We start from the raw sequence: 20707 nt of genomic DNA on the forward strand, positions 1-20707 counted from the left end.
GTAATCCATCGTATAAATAAACTGAAAGAAAAAAACCATATGATCATTTCATTAGATGCTGAAAAAGCATTTGAAAAAATTCAACATCCCTTTATGATAAAGTCTTGGAGAGATTAGGGATACAAGGGTCATATCTAAATATAATAAAAGCTATTTAGAGCAAGCCGACAGCTAACATCAAATTAAATGGAGAGATACTCAAATCCATCCCACTAATATCAGGAACACAACAAGGCTGTCCACTTTCTCCATACTTCTTCAACATAGTGCTTGAAGTTCTAGCAACAGCAATAAGACAACATAAGCAATAAGACAACAAAGGGATTCGAATTGGAAAGGAAGAAGTTAAACTTTCGTTATTTGCAGATGATAAGATAGTATACATAAGCGACCCCAAAAACTCTACCAAAGAATTCCTACAGCTGATAAACACCTTTAGTGATGAGGCAGGATACAAGATCAACTCAAAAAAATCAGTTGCCCTCCTATACACTAAGGATAAAGATGCAGAGAAGTCAAAGAAGCATCACCTTTCACAATAGCCACAAATTAGCATAAAATATGTTGGGGTAACTCTGACCAAGGAAGTGAAAGATCTATTTGACAAGAACTTTAAGTCTTTGAAGAAAGAAATTGAAGAGGATACCAGAAAATGGAAGGATCTCCCTTGCTCTTGGATTGGGAGGATCAACATAGTAAAAATAGCAATTCTCCCAAAAGCAATCTATAGATTCAATGCAATCCCCATCAAAATCCCATCAAAATTCTTCATAGACCTTGAGAGGACAATAATCAACTTTATATGGAAAAGCAAAAACCCCAGGATAGCCAAAACAATCTTATACAATAAAGGAACATCTGGAGGCATTACCATCCCTGACTTCAAACTCTATTACAGAGCTTCAGTATTGAAAACAGCTTGGTAATGGCATAAAAACAGAGAAGTAGATCCTTGGAATTAAGTAGAAGATCCGGGTTTTTACCCACAAACCTATGAACACCTGATTTTTGATAAAGGAGCTAAAAGTATACAAGAGAAAGAGAGCATCTTCAACAAATGGTGCTGGCAGAACTGGTCGTCAACCTGTAGAAGAATGAAAATTGATCCATATCTATCACCATGTACAAAACTCAAGTCCAAATGGATTAAAGACTTCAATGTCAGTCTGAACACGTTGAACCTGATAGAAGAGAAAGTGGGAAGTACGCCACAACTTATGGGCACAGGAGACCACTTCCTACGTATAACCTCAGTAGCACGGACATTAAGGGCAACATTGAATAAATGGGACCTCCTGAAACTGAAAAGCTTCTGTAAAGCAAAGGACACTGTCACTAAGACAAAAAGGCAAAGCAATGACTGGAAGATCTTCAACAACCCTGCAACAGACAAAGGTCTGATCTCCAAAATATATAAAGAACTCAAGACACTAGATTTTCAAATTCTAATTAACCCAATTAAAAAAATGGGGCTCTGAACTGAACAGAGAATTTTCAACAGAAGAAGTTCAAATGGCAAAAAGACACTTAAGGGCATGCTCAACCTCCTTAGTGATCAGGGAAATGCAAATCAAAATAACTTTGAGATACCATCTTACACCTGTCAGAATGGCTAAAATCAAAAACACCAACTATAGCCTTTGCTGGAAAGGATGTGGGGTAAGGGGTACACTCATTCAATCCTGGTGGAAATGCAAACTTGTGCAACCACTTTGTAAAGCAGTGTGCTGGTTTCTCAGGAAATTTGAGATTAACCTACCCCAGGACCCAGCAATACCACTCTTGGGAATATACCCAAGAGATGCCGTATCATACTGCAAAAGTATTTGTTCAACTATGTTCATAACAACATTATTTGTAATAGCCAGAACCTGGAAACAACCTAGATGCCCTTCAATGGAAGAATGGATGAAGAAAATGTGGAATATATACATATTAGAGTACTACTCAGTGGTAAAAAAAAAATGACATCTTGAATTTTGCATGCAAATGGATGGAAATAGAAAACACTATCCTGAGTGAGGTAACCCAAACCCAAAAAGATGAACATGGGATGTATTCACTCATAATTGGTTTCTAGCCATAAATATAGGACAATGAGCCTATAATTCACAATCCTAGAGAAGCTAAATAAGAAGGTGAACCCAAAGAAAAACATACAGTTATCCTCCTGAATATTGGAAGTAGACAAGATTGCTGGGCAAAAATTGGGAACTGGGGGTGGGGGTGGGGTGGGATGCAGGAAACGGGAGATGGGGAGAGAAAAGTGAAAAGGGGAGGATGGGGAAAGCTTGGAGGCATGGGATGGTTGGGATAATGGAAGGATGGATATGGGGCCAGGGAAATATATATCTTAATTAATAGAGCCATTTTAGGGTTGGCAAGAGCCTTGACTCTAGAGGGGTTCCCAGGCGTCCAGAGAGATGTACCCTATTAGGTCCTTGGGCAGCTGAGGAGAGGGAGCCTGAAATGGCCCGATCCTATAGCCATACTAATGAATATTTTGTATATCACCATAGAACCTTCATCTTGCGATGGATGGAGATAGAGACAGAGATCCACATTGGAGCAATGGACTGAGCTCCCAAGATCCAAATGAGGGACAAAAGGAGGGAGAACATGAGCAAAGAAGTCAGGACAGCGAGGGGGTCACCCACCCACTGAGACGGTGGGGCTGATCTATTGGGAGCTCACCAAGGCCAGCTGGACTGGGACTGTAAATGCATGGGATAAAACCGGACTCTCTGAATATGGTGGACAATGAGGGCCTCTGAGAAGCCAAAGACAATGGCACTGAGTTTTGATCTTACTGCATGTACTGGCTTTGTGGAAGCCTAGCCTGTTTGAATGCTCACCTTCCTAGACCTGGATAGAGGGGGAGGACCTTGGATTGCCCACATAGCAGGGATCCCTGACTGCTCTTTGGACTGGAGTGGGAAGGGGAGGGGAGTGGGACATGGGGAGTGGGGGGAGGCGGGGAGGAGGCAGAAATTTTTAATAAAAAAAAATTTAATAATAAAAAAAGAAACTAGACTCTAAAATGCTAATTAACCCAGTTAAAAAATGGGGCACTGAACTGAACAGAGAATTCTCAACAGAAGAAGTTCAAATGGCCAGAAGACACTTAAGGTCATGTTCATACTCCTTAGTGATGAGGGAAATGCAAATCAAAACAACTTTGACATACCATCTTATACCTGTCAGAATGGCTAAAATCAAAAACACCAATGATAGCCTTTGCTGGATAGGTTGTGGAATAAGGGGTACACTCATCCATTGGTGGTGGGAATGCAAACTTGTGCAACCACTTTGGAAATCAGTGTGGCGGTTTCTCAGGAAATTCGGGATATACCTACCCCAGGATCCAGCAATACCACTCCTGGGAATATACCCAAGAAATTCCCTATCATACCACAAAAGCATTTGTTCAACTATGTTCATAGCAGCATTATTTGTAATGCCCAGTACCTGGAAACAACCAATATGCCCTTCAATAGAAGAATCGATAAAGAAAGTGTGGAATAGATACATATTAGAGTACTATTCAGTGGTTAAAAAAAACAATGCCATCTTGAATTTTGCATGCAAATGGATGGAAATAGAAAACTCTATCCTGAGTAAGGTAACCCAGACCCAAAAAGATGAACATGGGATGTACTCACTCATAATTGGGTTCTAGCCATAAATAAAGGACATTGAGCCTATAATTCGTGATCCTAGAGAAGCTAAATAATAAGGTGAATCCAAAGAAAAACATATAATTTTCCTCCTGGATATTGACAAGATTGCCGGGCAAAAATTGGGAACTTGGAGGTGGGTTAGGAGGGGTTAAGGGGAGATGGGGAGAAAAAAGTGAGAAGGGGAGGAGGAGAGCTTGGGGCAACGGGATGGTTGGGATAAAGGAAGGGTAAATATGGGAGCAGGGAAGTATATATCTTAATTAAGGGAGCCATTTTAGGGTTGGCAAGAGACTTGACTCTAGAGGTGCTCCCAGGTGTCCAGGGTGATGTCCCCAATTAGTTCCTTGGGTAGCTGAAGAGAGGGAGCCTAAAATGGCCCTATCCTATAGCCATACTGTTGAATATCATGCACATCACCATAGAACCTGCATCTGGCATTGTATGGAGAAAGAGACAGAGACCCACATTGGAGCACTGGACTGAGCTCCCAAGGTCCAAATGAGGAGCCGAAGGAGGAAGAACATGAGCAAGTATGTCAGGACTGCGAGGGGTGCACCCACCCACGGAGACAGTGGGGCTGATCTAATGGGAGCTCACCAAGTCCAGCTGGACTGGGACTGAAAAACATGGGGTCAATCCGGACTCTCTGAAAGTGCAGGTCAATGAGGGCTGCTGAGAAGCCAAGGACAATGGCACTGGGTTTTGATCCCACTGCATGTTCTGGCTTTGTGGGAGCCTAGTCTGTTTGGATGTTCACCTTCCTAGACCTGGATGGAGGGGGGAGGACCTTGGATTTCCCACAGGGCAGGGAACCCTGACTGCTCCTTGGACTGGAGAGGGAGGGGGAAGGGAGTTGGGGTAGGGAGAGGGGAAGGGAGGAAGGGAGGAGGTGGAAATTTTTAATATAAATAAATAAATAAGTAAATAAATAGTAAAATAAAATACATAAAGTATTTTATATCACAAAATTTAACATGCTACAACAACAACAAAATGTTAGTTTCTAATGGCATTTGCCAACAAAAAGAACAAAGAGTCCTTGAAGATATCGATGATGATAATAAGCCAGGACAGAAAATTTGAGGCAGAAGCAACTTATAGTGCTAGATGGCAAAGACAGAAAGAGAAGAGAGGCAGAGGGCAGCCTAAAACTGTAAGAGCTGAACAGTGTTCTCTGAAACCCCACATCCTCATAAGGCAAGCCTAATCTGAAACCCTAGGAATGCATAACAACTAGATATAAAATCATGATGTTATAAGGAGAATCTTGAAATAACAAATAGTCTAGGAAAATAAAAACTGATATTAAAGCAATAAGAATATGAAGGTTTAAATAAGAATGGGCCTTATAGGCCAAGGCATTTGAATACTTTTTTCCAGTTGTTGGTACTGTTTTAGGAAACTTAGGTGTAGTCTTGCTGGAGGAAGTATGTCACTGAGGAGCAAACTTTAAGGTTCCAGAGTCTCACACCAGTCCCAATTCATTCTCTGGGTTTCCTGTTTGTGTTTAAGATGTGAGCTCTGAGCTTGTTGCTGCAGTCATCATACCTACTTGCTCCATGGTTTCTTGTGGTGATGGTGATAGACTCATATCCCTCTGAAATCATAAACCCAAATAAATTCTTTTTTCTATAAGTTGACTTGGTCATGTTACTTTATCACAGAAATAGAGAGAAATCTAAAGCTCCAAATAAGGCATGGAGCTAGTTTAGTAATATAACCGCCAGTACTGGTTCACTATTTGGAATCCAAATACCATTTATGAAGTCTGCCCAGAAATGGCAATATGGATGTGGGATGTGTGAAAACTTTCTCTATGGTTATCATATTTCTACAAATATAACCCTATATGAAAAATTAAAGTTTATTTAAAACTTAAAATGAAAGAGAAAAGTAAAAGCCTCCTTACTGAAAACGTTAAGTGAAAGGACAACAGATAATTAATTATAAGAATTGAGAAATGTAAGAGGTCAGCTCACTTCCACCTAGAGAAGTGATGTACAACATAAAGTGATAAAAAATACACATGCAGAAAGACAAAGATAAAGGCTTAGAAAGGAAATATGACTGTCATGTTTTTCCAGTAATACAGGGACAAATGTGAAGGCTTATCAGCATAAATATGACAAGATTCAGAATGTGGATCTCCCGAAATAGAAAGAACATCTAAGAGGGGAGAAAAACTACCCCATGTTTCCATACTGCACATTTTTATTTAATTAAATTGATGTATATATTCCCCTGAGAACACTTATTAATGAAAGCATTCAATTTGCATTAGAGGCAGTGATGTGTTGATGTCACTCCTTCACAGGCCTACACACTACTCATAATTATTTAAGAAAATATATATATAGAAGGTCAAATTTTGAGTTTCCTTCAATTCATGCAGAACCAAAGGTAAAGATCTCTGTTGCAAGTAAGGTTTCAATTTAAATAATTGAATGGACTCAGAAATATTGCCTTTTTGGTGAAGTGATAATAGAAATGTTCTGATTTAAAAGTAGGAGGAAAGTTAAAGGTATAAGTAGGGATGGGGGTGAATGCCAGATGAAAAGGGGGGTAGGGATGTGTTAACTAAGACTAAGAATTATAAAAATCATTATAGAAACACACTATCTTATAAGGTAATTAAAATATACAAATTTTAAAAAACTGGAGCGTTTGAACACAAGTAAACTGTGTGTGTGGACAATAATTCCCCAAGAGATAAGGGATATTAAATGAAATCCTTAGGGCCAGGCATGGAACACTTTACCAGTAGTTATTGCAAAGAGATCCCAGAGACCTCCAAAACAACACAGCTCATTGTTACTGCTCTTGATTGCCCACTATAATCATATAGTAAGATCCTAATGTTGAATATATATATATTCAACTCACTTCCACTGGTATATATGTATATATGTGTGTGTGTGTGTGTGTGTGTGTGTGTGTGTGTGTGTGTGGTGTGTGTGATTATAAGACACAGAAAAAATCAAGCTGGAATAAAACTGAAAACTTTATTCCTGTTTGCTCCTTGCTTGCTTTCATAGTACTGGAAGATTCTATACAGGCTTGAAGACAAGAACAGTACTACCTGACATTGAACTCTATCACCAAGATGTGCTTATAGGTGCTGTAATGCTAATAGGTTTTTAATTAAATTTGTGACCTTCAACACAGGAAGGAATTCATGCCTGATATTGTAAACCTAGTAAAAAAAAAGTCTATATCTCAGGAAGTCATAGGGCCTAGAGAAGAACATACTACTCTTACCTTGATAGATGTTGTTAAACTGACTTCCACATATTCACAGTTAAACACATAAATTAATGTTGCCTCAACCTTGGCCAAAGCTTAACTTTGAAGTGGTCAGCAGTTAATTCAGGCAATCATAACTGACCAGAATAATCAAGTGGGATATTTATATTAAACACTCCTACTTAAGGCTGAAGGAACATCACAGAAAAGATACAAAAAGAATACAAAGCTCAGAGATGAAGAGTTCTGTGAAATGCCATCATCCAGACATGAAACGGTCATTTCAGTTATGAAGCCACATTAGCTATGTTTACCTAGACAAGATAGAACCAATAATATCAGTCAAAAGTCCAAGAGTCAGTACTTTATGGACTCAATAGATTACAATCAAGAAAAAAAATAAAGCTAATGAAGTGGGGAGGAAAATGTGTTGGTGATGTTTGGGAGGAATGGGAAGGAAGAGTTGAGGGTGGATGTGATCAAGATACATTCTTTACATGTGTCAATTTGCCCTAGAATTAATAAAAATATTCCTTTTGAAAAAAAAGAAACATAGCCTTATGTAATTTTTTTTAAAAATTCAATAACATTTAACATACTGATCCATGTTTAACACAATAAGATCTACTTGAAAACTTCAGGCCAGAAGTTTTAGTACTGTGCTTACCATATCATAAGTGTGAAATCACATTTGTTTCATGAAGGCACACACTACCACCCTAAATTGCATCTCCAGCACCTTAAACCTAAAGAAAACTCACATTGTTCCTAGACTGGAAATAATCCAAACCATACTAACTCTGAAAAATCTTCAGTACTAATGACAAATATTTTAGACAGCTTTGATACCACTTGCTACATACAAGCAAGTATCTCAAGTTCAATTTGAACGAGCAGCAAAGCTGGACCATGAATCAAACCTATTTTCATAGCTACTTGTGATGTTTAATATAGGAAGATCACAATATTCAAAGCCTGGTTTAGCTACACAATAACTTCAAGGCCTACTTGGGCAACTATTGAATTAAATAAAAGTTAAATTAGGGCTGAGGATATAGCTCAGTGGTTAAATTCTTGTCTGTGATGCATGATGCTTTTAGTTCAATCCAAAGTGTTGCAAAACAACAACAAAATGATGGATTAAGTAAAATGACACATAGTAACAACTTTGGTCACTCACACAACTAGAGAGGTGATATAAATTAGCATAATCAGCATTGGAAGGATTACATGAAACTTTCAGTACAATAAATGAGAAAAAAAGCAATATAACGAATATGGTATCTGGAATCAGAATGACCCAGATTTAAACAGTGCCCTTGTAGCTTGTTTGCTCAGAGATAGACCAAAGATTAACAAGTGAACAAAAATGAGTTTCCTTACCTATTAACAAAATGAACAAAACTGACTTCCCAGATCTACTGAAAAGATCATTTTAGGACTATTCAATAAGAATAACAACAAACATCAATGCAGCAATGGGATGTTACATATCAGGTTATTGTTAAGCATTTTATATAAATTAACCTATTTTAACCTTCCTAGCAACTTTAAGAAAGGAAATGTATAATTACATTTTGTCCAATTTATTAATGAGAGATCTAATGCATGGATACATGGAATAAGTTACTCCAGTCAGATAGCTAGTTATTAAGTTCTTCCTAGTCTATCCTAGCCCTAGCTAGTCCTTGCTTCAAAATTTTTACATTGAAATGCATTACAATAACACTATATGAGTCAATCATTTCTTGTCTTGGTCATTTTTCTATTGCTGCGAAGAGATGCCACGACCATGGCAACTCCTATAAAGAAAGAATTTAATCAGAGCTTGATTACAATTTCAGAGGGCTAATCCATTATCATCATGGCTAGAAGCATGTCAGCACATAAGCAGAAATGGTTCTGGAGAAGTATCAGAGAGCAACATTCTAATCTACTGGCTAGAAGACAGAATCAGGGGCTTGGCCTGGGCCTTTGAAATGTCAAAGTCCATGCCTAGATACATACTTCCTCTAAAAAGGCCATACCTCCTAATCATTTTAAGTAGTGCCACTCCCTGGTGATCAAGCATTCAAATCTGTGAGCCTGTGGGAGCTACTCTCATTCAAACCATCACATCCTTCCAACAATTTTAATTCCAACTCATCTCATTAATACTCAAAATACTTTTAAGAAAGAAAATATAAGAATTTATTAAGTTAGAGTGACAAAAACTACATGGATAGAATTTATTTGTGGCTGTAAATTTTATTTCACCAGTGAAAATGGTGAATAGTTATTTTACCAAGATGCTAAATATGTGAAATACATTCTAGTCCACTAAATAATTTCACCTATTAATTATACAGCAGTTATTCCAAGAAAAGAGTTATAATAAAGAACTAATTTATTACTGTTTTTACTTTATAACAGTTCCACATATATACATTATATATACATATATATGTATATATATAATTGTACATACAGGTTAACATAAAAAATAATTGATTATTTTTTAAAGTCAGCAACATAAAAGCATCATATCAAATAAAGATACTGGAGTCTGTAATCATTCCCAAAAGACTCTGATTATACAGTATTTAAGAATTTCTGATAACAAGAAAATATTGGAAAAAATAAGTCCTGAGATAATTTCCTCCATCCTCCTCACTGGTAATTCCCAAGTAAAACAATCCCTGGACAAGACTCTCAGTCTGATTTTTTTTTCATTTTTTTTTCAGTCTGATTTTAAATGTGTTAAACATTTGGAAGAAGTATGCCTCTCTGACAAAGACCTTTAAAACATAGAAAATGTTGATGAATGTCCTATCCTGCACTTTCTAATTATTGTGAGAGAAGATTATTAACAAGGACAGTCTGAAGCTGTTTTGTATGCTATTTAGCCAATAATTGATACTTACTGAAGTAGCAAACTTTATATTGCTATAATTCATCAGCAAATGAGTTGATGTACAACACTAATATTTGTCTGTTTCTTGACTCACTGTGGATGTCCTTTCAGAAATCACCTCTCAGATCCTATCTCAATTATATTTTTGCAATTGAAATACCAACACATCCTTTAATAGCATCAAAACTGATTAAAAGATTAAAATGTCCTAACTATACTGATATTTAACTCCTTATAACAAAGAGGACAACACTGCTTGTCATCTCTCTCCCTTAATTTTCTGCACTCATTCTGTCTACCACCTTAGAGCACTAGTTAAATCCAAGCTATAGTAACAAGTGGCATGTTTAAAACAACACACAGTACAGGCCCTTATGATAAACATTTCACTACACTATTAAACCAATAAGTAAATTTTCCAACAAACTTCAAAAATGTCCTCTTTTATAGGACTACACATATATTTTTACCATTAATGCAAACTGAAAGTTGGCTTTGCATACCATTGCTTTAAAGAGTAGATCTTTTTCAGAAAACTAAAATTAGACTGTATCAGCATGCAACAGACATTATGATCCAAATAATTCAGTAATTTAACACTCAAAGACAAATAGGGAAGGCACAATTCACACCTATCTTCTCCTCAATAAGGGCATCTTGAGGGGACTTTGCTGTGCTGTCACAGGGCCCAACATGAGGTGAACAGAAACCAAGAAAATGGTGTAGTCAGTATTGCTACTTTGCAAACCGTATGATAGGAAGTAGACACAAGTGGTTACTAATGAGAAAAAAAAATGTTATGTGCAAATATATTTCCCATTCCTAGAGGGTCAAGAACCAGAATTTGATAAGCAACTATTTTCAAGTCTTCATTGTAGGAAGTGATGAAATCAACATATGGTGAAGGCATTGCTGGCCTCCTAATGTACCATCTATTTTTTTTCTGAGACATAAAAAAAAATGAGGATCCCAAAAAGAACTGAAATAAATTCACTTCAAAAACAGTAAGCAAAATAGAATTAGAAGATAAAATTAAATAACTTCTGTAAAAAAAATTAGGGTTAAACCCATTGCTACTGTGATATCAGTCGTAGAGTGCTCTTGTAGACCCATACCTTTGTAGATTTCTAGGTATTTCCATGTAAAACAGTACATTTACCCACGTTGGGAGTATCCAAAATCCTAAAGGTAAATACTTGTGTCTTCAAGGTGCACAGTCCCTAGGCTTAAGCCCAAACACAGAACGCTTTAGATGACATGCTTCACTGATTTGGTGTAACAAGGGCATAGGAGAAATAAGAAAATATAAGCTTGAGAAGAAGGAAAGATCTTAAAATTCGGGTGAAGGTAAGATGCAGATAAATATGGATTATGTCAAACTAATACCAACATAGTAGAAATATTTGAAAACATTTCCCCAGAATGTAAGAATTTGATATAATATTTTTGAATTTATAAGTAAGTGACATGTTTGTAATTATCATTCAAATATCTTCATGGGTGTAAAACTAGATACTTAAATACAAGTTCTTGGTCTCCAATTCTCTACTACATTCTCTAAATGAAAATGAAACACTAATACCTTTGCTTCCCCTTCCACTTATAATCTGTCAATTATATAAATGTATAATTAATATACCGAGTACATTAGCAGTACACTGGAGAATTTCTGAGACATCTTCAAGTTCCTCTTTGTTGAAATGGTCTGCATGGGAGCATCTGTTAGAGATATTGTGGAAATTCTTTTCTGCATCCCTATAACTAAGAAGAAAATAAAATTAGCATATAAAGAAATGTTAAAAGCTTTTGCAAATGCACTCATATCTACACCAAGTACATACAGTCTATGCTTTTGGGATAACCACTTTTAAAATAACTTATTCTTTAAGCATAATTCCGATATGTATAACTCACTATTCCCTTTACATTAACAATACAGGACTATATCTGCAAGCAGATTAATTAGAAAGTTCTTGAGGCAGTAGTAAAATCCATATAATATGAAGAAGAAAAGGAAAATAATGGGGAGAGAGTTATAAGTGAAAGGAAGGGTGTAGGGGTGGAGAACAGGGTAGGGAGAGAAATATTTGGGGATGTTGAAAAGGCCAAATAAATGCACATCTACTAGTTTGTAAGATTTCTAAAAGCTTGGGGATAGAGTAAGATTAAAACAGTGATATGAAGTGTTAATGGTGTAGAGGAATTGGGGCATAAGTGGGAGTTGGGGAAGGTATAACTAACCTAAGGATATCTGAAAACAATATATGGAAAACTACTATTTTATAAGATTTTAAAATATGTATATTTTCATATAAAAATTATCTGAAGTTGCTCTATGTAGGAGATAATGCTTTTCCCGATAAAAACCCAATGCTTTTACAAAAAAGGTTTATGTAAGAGGTGTTCTGGAGATCACCTAAAGAATACAGGTTATTTCCATTGTTATCTAGTAACCAACTATAAACTCATATTAAGACTCTATTGCTGAATACACCATATACATTGTTCATTAGACATGGTAAAATCAGGTTTGTACTGATCAGGAAGCTTCCTATCTTTTGGATGGCTTTTATAGTACCAGAAGTTGCCATGCGGTCTGCTGGAAGGAAAATCCATTAACAGTTTTACCCAGTTGTGAACTCTATGATCTACTTATTTATGAACCCTGTGGGCTACAGTGACAATCAGTATAGCAACATGTGTCCATATGTGCAGTAGTGGCATGAATGCTATAGGATAGCCCACTGCTTTGTTCTTGGGTTTAAAACGTGCTCCTTGAGAGGAAAAGCATAGCTGGTACTATAAATCAGGCTAGGAACTCAGAGTGTGGGAAATCACAGACCCCAGGCTTGAATTTACTACTATTAATTTGTTAAATGGAGGAAGTATCAAACTAACCTCTAAGATTGCATTTGTGCACCCAAAGATAGTGAAACTTCCAAACCACATTAGAGAAGTTTCTTTGATCAATGGAAACTCACAACTGGTCAAAATACAAAGAATAATTATTATTTGAATTCTCAGCCACAAATGGGACATCTAGACACCCACACCCGAAGACATAAAGAATTATTGCAGAAGAGGGGGAAGAAAAATAGTAAGAACCAGAGATTGAGAAGGACAGGATCATAACATTTCAGCATGGATGGTGAGGAAGTTCAAAAGCCCCCACTCCTAGCAGAGGAATATGGTCAGTTTTTTTTAAAGGTATTAATTACATCTAGTAGGTTGGCCATGCTCCAGTGGATGACCCTATGCCCATGAGCAAGTGGGCTGTACAAATTAAAATCGGTAAATTAAAACTGACAGGAAGTTGGGAAGAAGTGGAGGTAGATCTGAAGGAATGAGAGGAAATAGTGGAGGGATGAATATGATAAAATACCTTATGTATATATGTGAAATTCTCTAAAAATGAATTAAATATTTTATTTTAAATACAAAGATAGATTCTCATAGAAAAATGAAATTGATGGTGAGAACCACAATGTATATTAGTTTTGTGTAACTAATATATTCCTACCTGAGGCTTGCATGACTGCTCTTTCTATAAGACAAGTGACTGGAAAAAAAAGAATATTAATAGAACTAGCTTGGTAGACTGGCATTTTAGCATTAGAAATAAATACACCATAACCTCTGCCATAGTGACCCAGATAGCAGTGTGGCATATAAAAGATTAAATAGAGCAATTGGAATCTGGCAAGATTTGACATACCATTTTCTAATGCAGAGAACTTATCCAAGTAAGTTGGTTTATCAGAGTACCTTCTTGCAATATACAAGAGTGGTCTCTCATAAAATACCTGTGAGAATACATGACTCAATGTCTTTATGAGCAGAATTAAGCTGCCACTTTCCTAGTGACCTCTAAATGACAACAGAATTGGGGACGGTGACAGCCATGTGTTCCACTTTGTAAAAGGCTGGCTTAAGAGATCAGCATGCTTCTTCCAATTCACTTATTTGGAGCATAAGCTAGCCGGGCAGGGCAGGCGGCTTGGGGTGTTGGGGACACAACCCTGCCGCCGCTCATATTACTACAAATGACGCCCAGACGTGTGGCTAACTGAGTCCACAGAAAGCCTGAGAAAGCTTGGAAAAGAATAGAGTAAAGCGTGTTTCTTGTGGCAATTTCTCGGGTCTACTCTGCTTGCTAGAGGCAAGCAAGCACCTCATTTAAGAGAGGCTTCCTGACTCAGCTTTAGCTGCAAAAGCCTGCAGCTCATTAAGAGGTCCTGCCACAAAACACTTAAACAGTGTGATGAAAAGCTGAACACATGCTTTTCGGTTTTCAGCCGTAGCAGGAAAAAAGCTGCGCTGTTTAAAAATGCCAGCTTTCTGGGCCATCCTGCCAGGGAAAACTCTGACTGTCTGAGGCAGGAGGGCCGGCTACCGAGAGAGGACTTGAGTGTTGTCTGTTGTAGCTTGCTGGCTGGCAGGGACCTTGAATGCCATAGAGGTGTGGCTATAAACATGGCTGCAGCCTGTATATCCGCCATGAGGCTGGAAAGCTAAGGAATGGACTGGATCTAGCTGGCAAAGCCACGCCTTTAGTCCTACTGAGATTGCTTGGTAAATTAAAGGCTCTTGTGGTCAGAAAAAGAGAGATATACAGTAAAGAGAGATTCAAAGACAATGAAAATTTCTAAATGGTTTACAGTATGTTAAAAATATATGCAGACTAAAAGTTAAAATTCTTAAAGTAAACCTCTGACTTCAAGGTGTGGTAGCACACGCCTTTAATCCCAGTGCCCAGAAGGCAGAGAAGAACAGATCTCTGAGTTCAAGGTGTAGTAGCAAACACCTTTAATCCCAATGCCTGGGAGGCAGAGACAGGCGGATCTCTGAGAGTTCAAAGGCAGCCTGGTCTACAGATATACGCTTAAAAAGCAAAAAGTTAACTTAGGAATGTCTCAGCTTAGATTCTTAAGCGCCTAATGATTTAAAGGCGCAAATCAAAAGTGCTCCTGGATAGTAAAAAATTGTAGATTCACAATAGGACAGATTCAGACCGCTAAACGAGTCACACTGTTGGATGAATGTACGTAGGCTTGGGAGAGAGAAGAAAAGGAATATAGAGAATAAAGTTAATGGTTTAAGAAGAAAAAAGTAAAGTCTTTAAAGAGACAGAGTACAGATAGTTATAGATATAAATAAAAATAAGCCGCGTAAAGATGGAAAATTCACAGAGAGTCTGGATTATGTACATTGTGTTTTCTTTAAAATTTTTGACTGTGAAGGAGCTAAGTACAGAGAGACATTTCATTACATGGGCTGCCAAGCTAAACCAGAATGGATATAAGGGTATTACGATTTCAGAATTTGGGTCTAAGGATATGATGCTTTGGAGAGAGTCTTCTTTTGTTTTCACAGAGGACCAGACCCTTTGGACTTCTTCTATCCTGATTTGGTATGATGGACCACGTCCTCCTGAAGGGTTGCTGTGAACATCTTCAGAAAATTGCCTTGCTCAACTGCCAACTGAGATAAACCTGGCACACAGGTTACACCCTAAAATCATTAACGACGCCCCCATTCAGCAGGAAGCAGTTTGGAGAGAAAAAACTGCGCCCATGTTCCCAAATATAGTTTATAAATGTTCTTTTACATTTAAAGGGGGAAATGATATAGGTATGAATAATTTGCATTGGTATGGATTTTAAGGTCAATTTTGTTATATGTATAAATGTTTCTGATGTAACTTCACTTGATAACTGTTTTGTTATATGTAATTTTGCTATGTTAAGGTTAAAGCCTTCCTTTTTTTGTTTAAACAGAAAAAGGGGAAGTGATGTGGGAGTGTCATATATCAATCTGTTGATTTCATTGTTTAAGCAATAAAGAAACTGCTAGGCCCATTTGATAGGCCCACCCTTAGGTGGGTGGAGTAAACAGAAGGGAAGGCTGGGAGGAAGAGGAAGTGAGGTCAGACTCCACAGCTCCGCTCTCCAGAGCAGACGCAGGAGAGACGCCATGCTACCTGCTCCAGGGAAGACGCACACCATGCCCCAGCTCCGACCCAGGATGGACTTAGGCTAGAATCTTCCCGGTAAGCGCACCTAGGGGCACTACATAGATTATTAGAAATGGGCCAGAGCAGTGTTTAAAAGAATACAGTGTCCGTGTAATTATTTGGGGCATAAGCTAGCCGGGCAAAGCTTCACTCCAGCTCTGTTGACACTCATTTTTAAAATGAGGAAACTGAGGCTCATAGATTTCAAAAAAATCTGCCCATAATTAGTTGGTAATAGAATGTGGCTTGATACCCAATAAATCTTACTGGTCCAAATCTGAAGCACATAGCTCCACAACAAAGACAATAATAGAAAAAAAGGCATACAACCATGGCATGAACCATTAGGAAAGGAACTTCATATTAACCAGGTTTCTCTCAACCCTCAGTTTCCTTTACTTACTTAATTGAACCCTGTATATCTTCTACTGAACATATCTGTTTCTCACTATCTGTGGTTGTTTCAACAAAATGGCCCTCATAGGCCGTTAGGAAACGGTACTATTCAGAGATGTGGCCTTGTGGGAGGATATGTGTCTCTAGAGATTGAGCTTTGGGGTTTCAGAAGCTCAGGCAAGGCCAAGTGGGACACAATCTCTTTCTGCTACTTGCTAATACACATGTATCTCTTAGCTTCTGCTGCACCATGTCCATCTGCATGCTACCATCTTCTTGACATGATAATGGACTAAACTTCAGAACTGTAAGCCAGCCCCAACTAATGTTTATTTTTTTTCTTTATGAGAATTGCTGTGATCATGATCACTCTTCATGGCACTAAAACAGTGACTAAGACACTATTTTTTTCCATTGTACATCTCCAAATGGTCCGTTCCCCTTTGGGCTCACATCAGAAGCCCACATACTTTTCCCTAGAAACTTTAGTTAGTCACTGCTCGCGCACACATGCACACGAGGGGGGGGGGGAGAGGAGAGAGAGAGAGAGAAACACACAGAGAGAGAAACAGAGAGAGAGAGAGAGAGAGAGAGAGAGAGAGAGAGAGAAAGAGAGAGAGAGAGAGAGAACCTAGGTCACAGAGGTAGAAAACTAATCATAAATGTGACACTATTCAAGTAAATTGAGGTAATTTATGCTAAAGAGTATATCTGGTCACTAACACTGCAATGTTTACAATTATTATGAATGAAGATGCTAATCTAAGCCCCTCAGGTTATTCCCTTCCCATTTGTTTCTATTCAATAACTAGTTCTCCATGTTCCTATTTCTGAAAGTCTATTCACATACTTCTAGATAATAATTTATTAACTTATACCTCTCTCCCCATCTTCTAAAAGTTAATTCCTCCAACATGCCAACCACTAACAAAAGAAAAGGAATAAAAAGGTAAGCAAGATAAATGTTTTTAAAAAGTAATACCAGGTCGTAATGCTCACAGTGAAATCACAGGTATCTAGAAATGACTGGGTTGGAGACTGAGGTTAGAGATGGAGGGGGCTTCTTTAGGTTTGCTGCTCCAGAAAGACCTTTCAGAAGTGATGGCATTCTAACAGAGACCTGCATATAAGTAAGGAGTAGCATGTGGAAATCTGCATACAGAATATTCAGGAAAGTGGTATAAACCCTGAGGCAAATCTTAAGAAAACTGAGAACCCAACTGAGAGTCAGGATGGAATGAAAAGATAAATGGTTGAAGAGAATGGACCTATAGAAGTAGAGCCCAAATGACAGAGAATTCAGATTTTAATCTACCAAGGTAGACAATAATAAGATCTGTAAAGACATTTCAAACTATGATCTCTGAAGCAGAAACATTAGAATGATCTGATGGCTTGTTACAAATGCTCATCTTGATCTCTCCTCAGAGATATAAAATTAGCTGGGGGTAGATATGAGGGTTAATTTCTGCTGGGGACCTGGGGTGGATAAAAAGAAAAGAGGGAGGCTGGCAGACTCATATGTTCAACTCTTCTGAATCCAATGAAATTTTGCTGTTGTCATTTTGCCTACAGACATTAGACTCTAGATTCATCAGCCTTTCTATTTAATTTATTTATTTTACATAACAACCTCAGTTTCCCCCCACTTTTCTCCTCCCACTACCTCCCTCAACCCCTCTATACCTCATTCTACTTCTTCTTTGTTTCTATTCAGAAAGTGGGCCTCCCATGACTATCAAAGCATGGAATATCAAGGTGCAGTAGGGTTAAACACTTCCATTTGTATTAAGGTTGGACAAATCAATCCAGTATGAGGACTAGGTTCCCAAAAGCCAGCCAAACTGAAGAATAGCCATTGCTCCCATTGTTAGGAGTTTCATGGATTCGTTAGCTTTTAAATTCACACTTACATTACAGACTCTCCAAGAGGACTTCCAGATCACTAGCATCACACTGGGTACTTTATTCGTCTTCTCTTTCTGTACCTTAGAGCTTCAGAGACTGGGCAGCTACTGGTTTTACTCCAGTGTTCAACCAACCACTGTGAGACTATTCAGCTTCTGATTATATAAGCCAATATTATACATTTTCTTTTATTAGTGTGTGTTTGTATGTGCATACATATATACTCACAAGGCAATTCTAATGCAGAGTAATGTTTAAGAACCACTGACTTCAAGTAATTTTTAAATCATGTTTCTGTGATAAAAACTCAAGTCTAGGGGACTTTGAAAAGAAGCTAGAAAACCAAATCAAAATCTCTCAGTAAGAGATGATGGTGACAGTAGAGGAAGAGATTTATCACATAGCATGAATAAATTATTTTACTATTCATTTTTCCCAACACAAATGATCTCTATGAATAAATATATGAACAAGAGAAGGGATAAATTAGACCACAGAATAAATATTTAAACATGAAGCACCTGTGGTGGGGAGGTTATCTTATTGTACAGTAAGATCTTCTTTGTGATCTTTTGAACAGATGCTCCTTGAGTCTAATGCTAGGTTTTGGGACTAAAGAAAACAACTCCAGCAGTTTCTATGGGCAACATGTATAAGAATTCAAGGAAGGGTGTGTACAACTCCAGATGTTGATATGAGGGGTGCACCCACACACTAAGACAATGGGGATGTTCTATCGGGAACTCACCAAGGCCAGCTGGCCTGGGTCTGAAAAAACCTGGGATAAAACCGGACTCGCTGAACATAGCGGACAATGAGGACTACTGAGAACTCAAGAACAATGGCAGTGGGTTTTTGATCCTACTGCATATACTGGCTTTGTGGGAGCCTAGGCAGTTTGGATGCTCACTTTACTAGTCCTGGATGGAGGTGGGTGGTTCTTGGACTTCCACAGGGCAGGGAACCCTGATTGCTCTTTGGGCTGACAAGGGAGGGGGACTTGATTGGGGGTGGGGGAGGGAAATGGGAGGCGGTGGCGGGGAAGAGACAGAAATCTTTAATAAATAAATAAACGGAGAAAAAAGCAGATAAAAGGGCAAAGTTTTAAGGAAAGAAGAGGGAAAATAGAAAGATCATTCACTGAGTCCATATTGAGAAATTAAAAAAAAAGCCCATACATACACTCTGTCATCTCTCTTGCTTTAGCATTTCTACATATGGTATCTAAATGCTAAATTGCCTCAATACAAGACTATAGACAGCATAATTTTCAGAAAGTGGGAAAATAATTTTCTTCTTAGTCATCTCGCTCCAAAAATATGGAAAATAATGCTTGCTAGTACTTATTCTCCTTTGCCTGAAATTCCCTTGACTGTAATAAACACATCACTTCACAGTTAGAGATAAAAGGCCCTAAACTGTGTTTTGGGAAGAGCAACAACACATAGGTGTGAACACATCAGTCACAGTGTTAATGATATTGACTTTTCTCCTTTTTCAGTTTTGTACAGAGAAATAAAGAAAGTCTTAAAGTCAAAAAAGAAAGTTGAAAAAGTAAGCAATATGATAAAGGAGATAGGAAGAAGGGAAGATAGAATCCAGAAAGGCAAGAAAAATGAGACTATACCCAACTAGCTCTCTAGTCTCCATAACCATCAAGGCAAATAAAGGCATTAGTGGTCCATGTACTAGACGATAGGCAATAAAACATGTTGATAGTTCTCTTTTAATCAGATTTGACATAAAGACACCTTGCTACAGTCAAATTATCCATAATCCTTATATTGCATTGGACAAAATAAACAGAATTAAGAAAAGGTCATTTAACCAAAAAAAAAAAAAAATAGAAGCACCCCAGGCAATGTCAACAGAGATAGATAGAATAGTTAAGGCAGGTAGATAAAAGGAACTGTTCTATCACAAGAGATTAATTATCTATTTCAATGATAATACAAGAGTCCAACTTCCAGCTTGTCCCTGAGACAGCTCAGCTCACAAATGAGAGAATTTCAACAATTAGTTGATTCCAAAACATTTATAACTCCAAAAACAAATCTCTGAGTTTGATGATTGGTATTATCAATAAAAATATAGTAATAATAATAACAACAATAGATATACAAAATTTACCACAGTTAACAAGTTATTTTAAGTATAAGAACTAAGTTGATACACATAGCATATTTCGAAGATCACAAACTCAATAACAGTGCTTAAGCTTTCTTTTAGAAGGTACAAGAAACATTAACTTAGCATTCTTTAGCTACATTAGGATAAATATTTTAAATCTCTAATGACATCAAATTAAAAGTCATCTCATAGACTTAAATGTTTTCTCTAGCACTGTACTTTGGAAAATTAATGTGTCAAAGTATCAAAGCAATTCCTACTGAGAAAACAATCAACATAATAATCAAATGATTAAAGATTATGGTATTATGCTAGGTATTGAAGTCACTTTCTATTCTTCTATCCTTCTGGGTTTTTTTAATCACATTATATCCTAATGTCCCGAAATCTATTCCTGATCACCATAATATAAAAGGATAATATTTTGAAGATTACCAGTATATA

The 20707-nt window shown here is 37.5% G+C and overlaps 1 protein-coding gene across 1 annotated transcript in view; it reads right to left on the bottom strand.

Moving 5' to 3' along the window:
- Positions 1 to 20707, bottom strand: part of Gucy1a2 (guanylate cyclase 1 soluble subunit alpha 2) — a 308832-nt gene that overhangs the window by 245868 nt on the left and 42257 nt on the right. Inside the window, exon 3 of the mRNA XM_075966896.1 lies at positions 11456 to 11577. Within this exon, the coding sequence (XP_075823011.1) occupies positions 11456 to 11577 (122 nt within the window). The remainder of the gene's footprint in view (positions 1 to 11455; positions 11578 to 20707) is intronic.

This window comes from Microtus pennsylvanicus, chromosome 3 (assembly GCF_037038515.1).
Source record: "Microtus pennsylvanicus isolate mMicPen1 chromosome 3, mMicPen1.hap1, whole genome shotgun sequence".
Lineage (NCBI taxonomy): Eukaryota > Metazoa > Chordata > Mammalia > Rodentia > Cricetidae > Microtus > Microtus pennsylvanicus.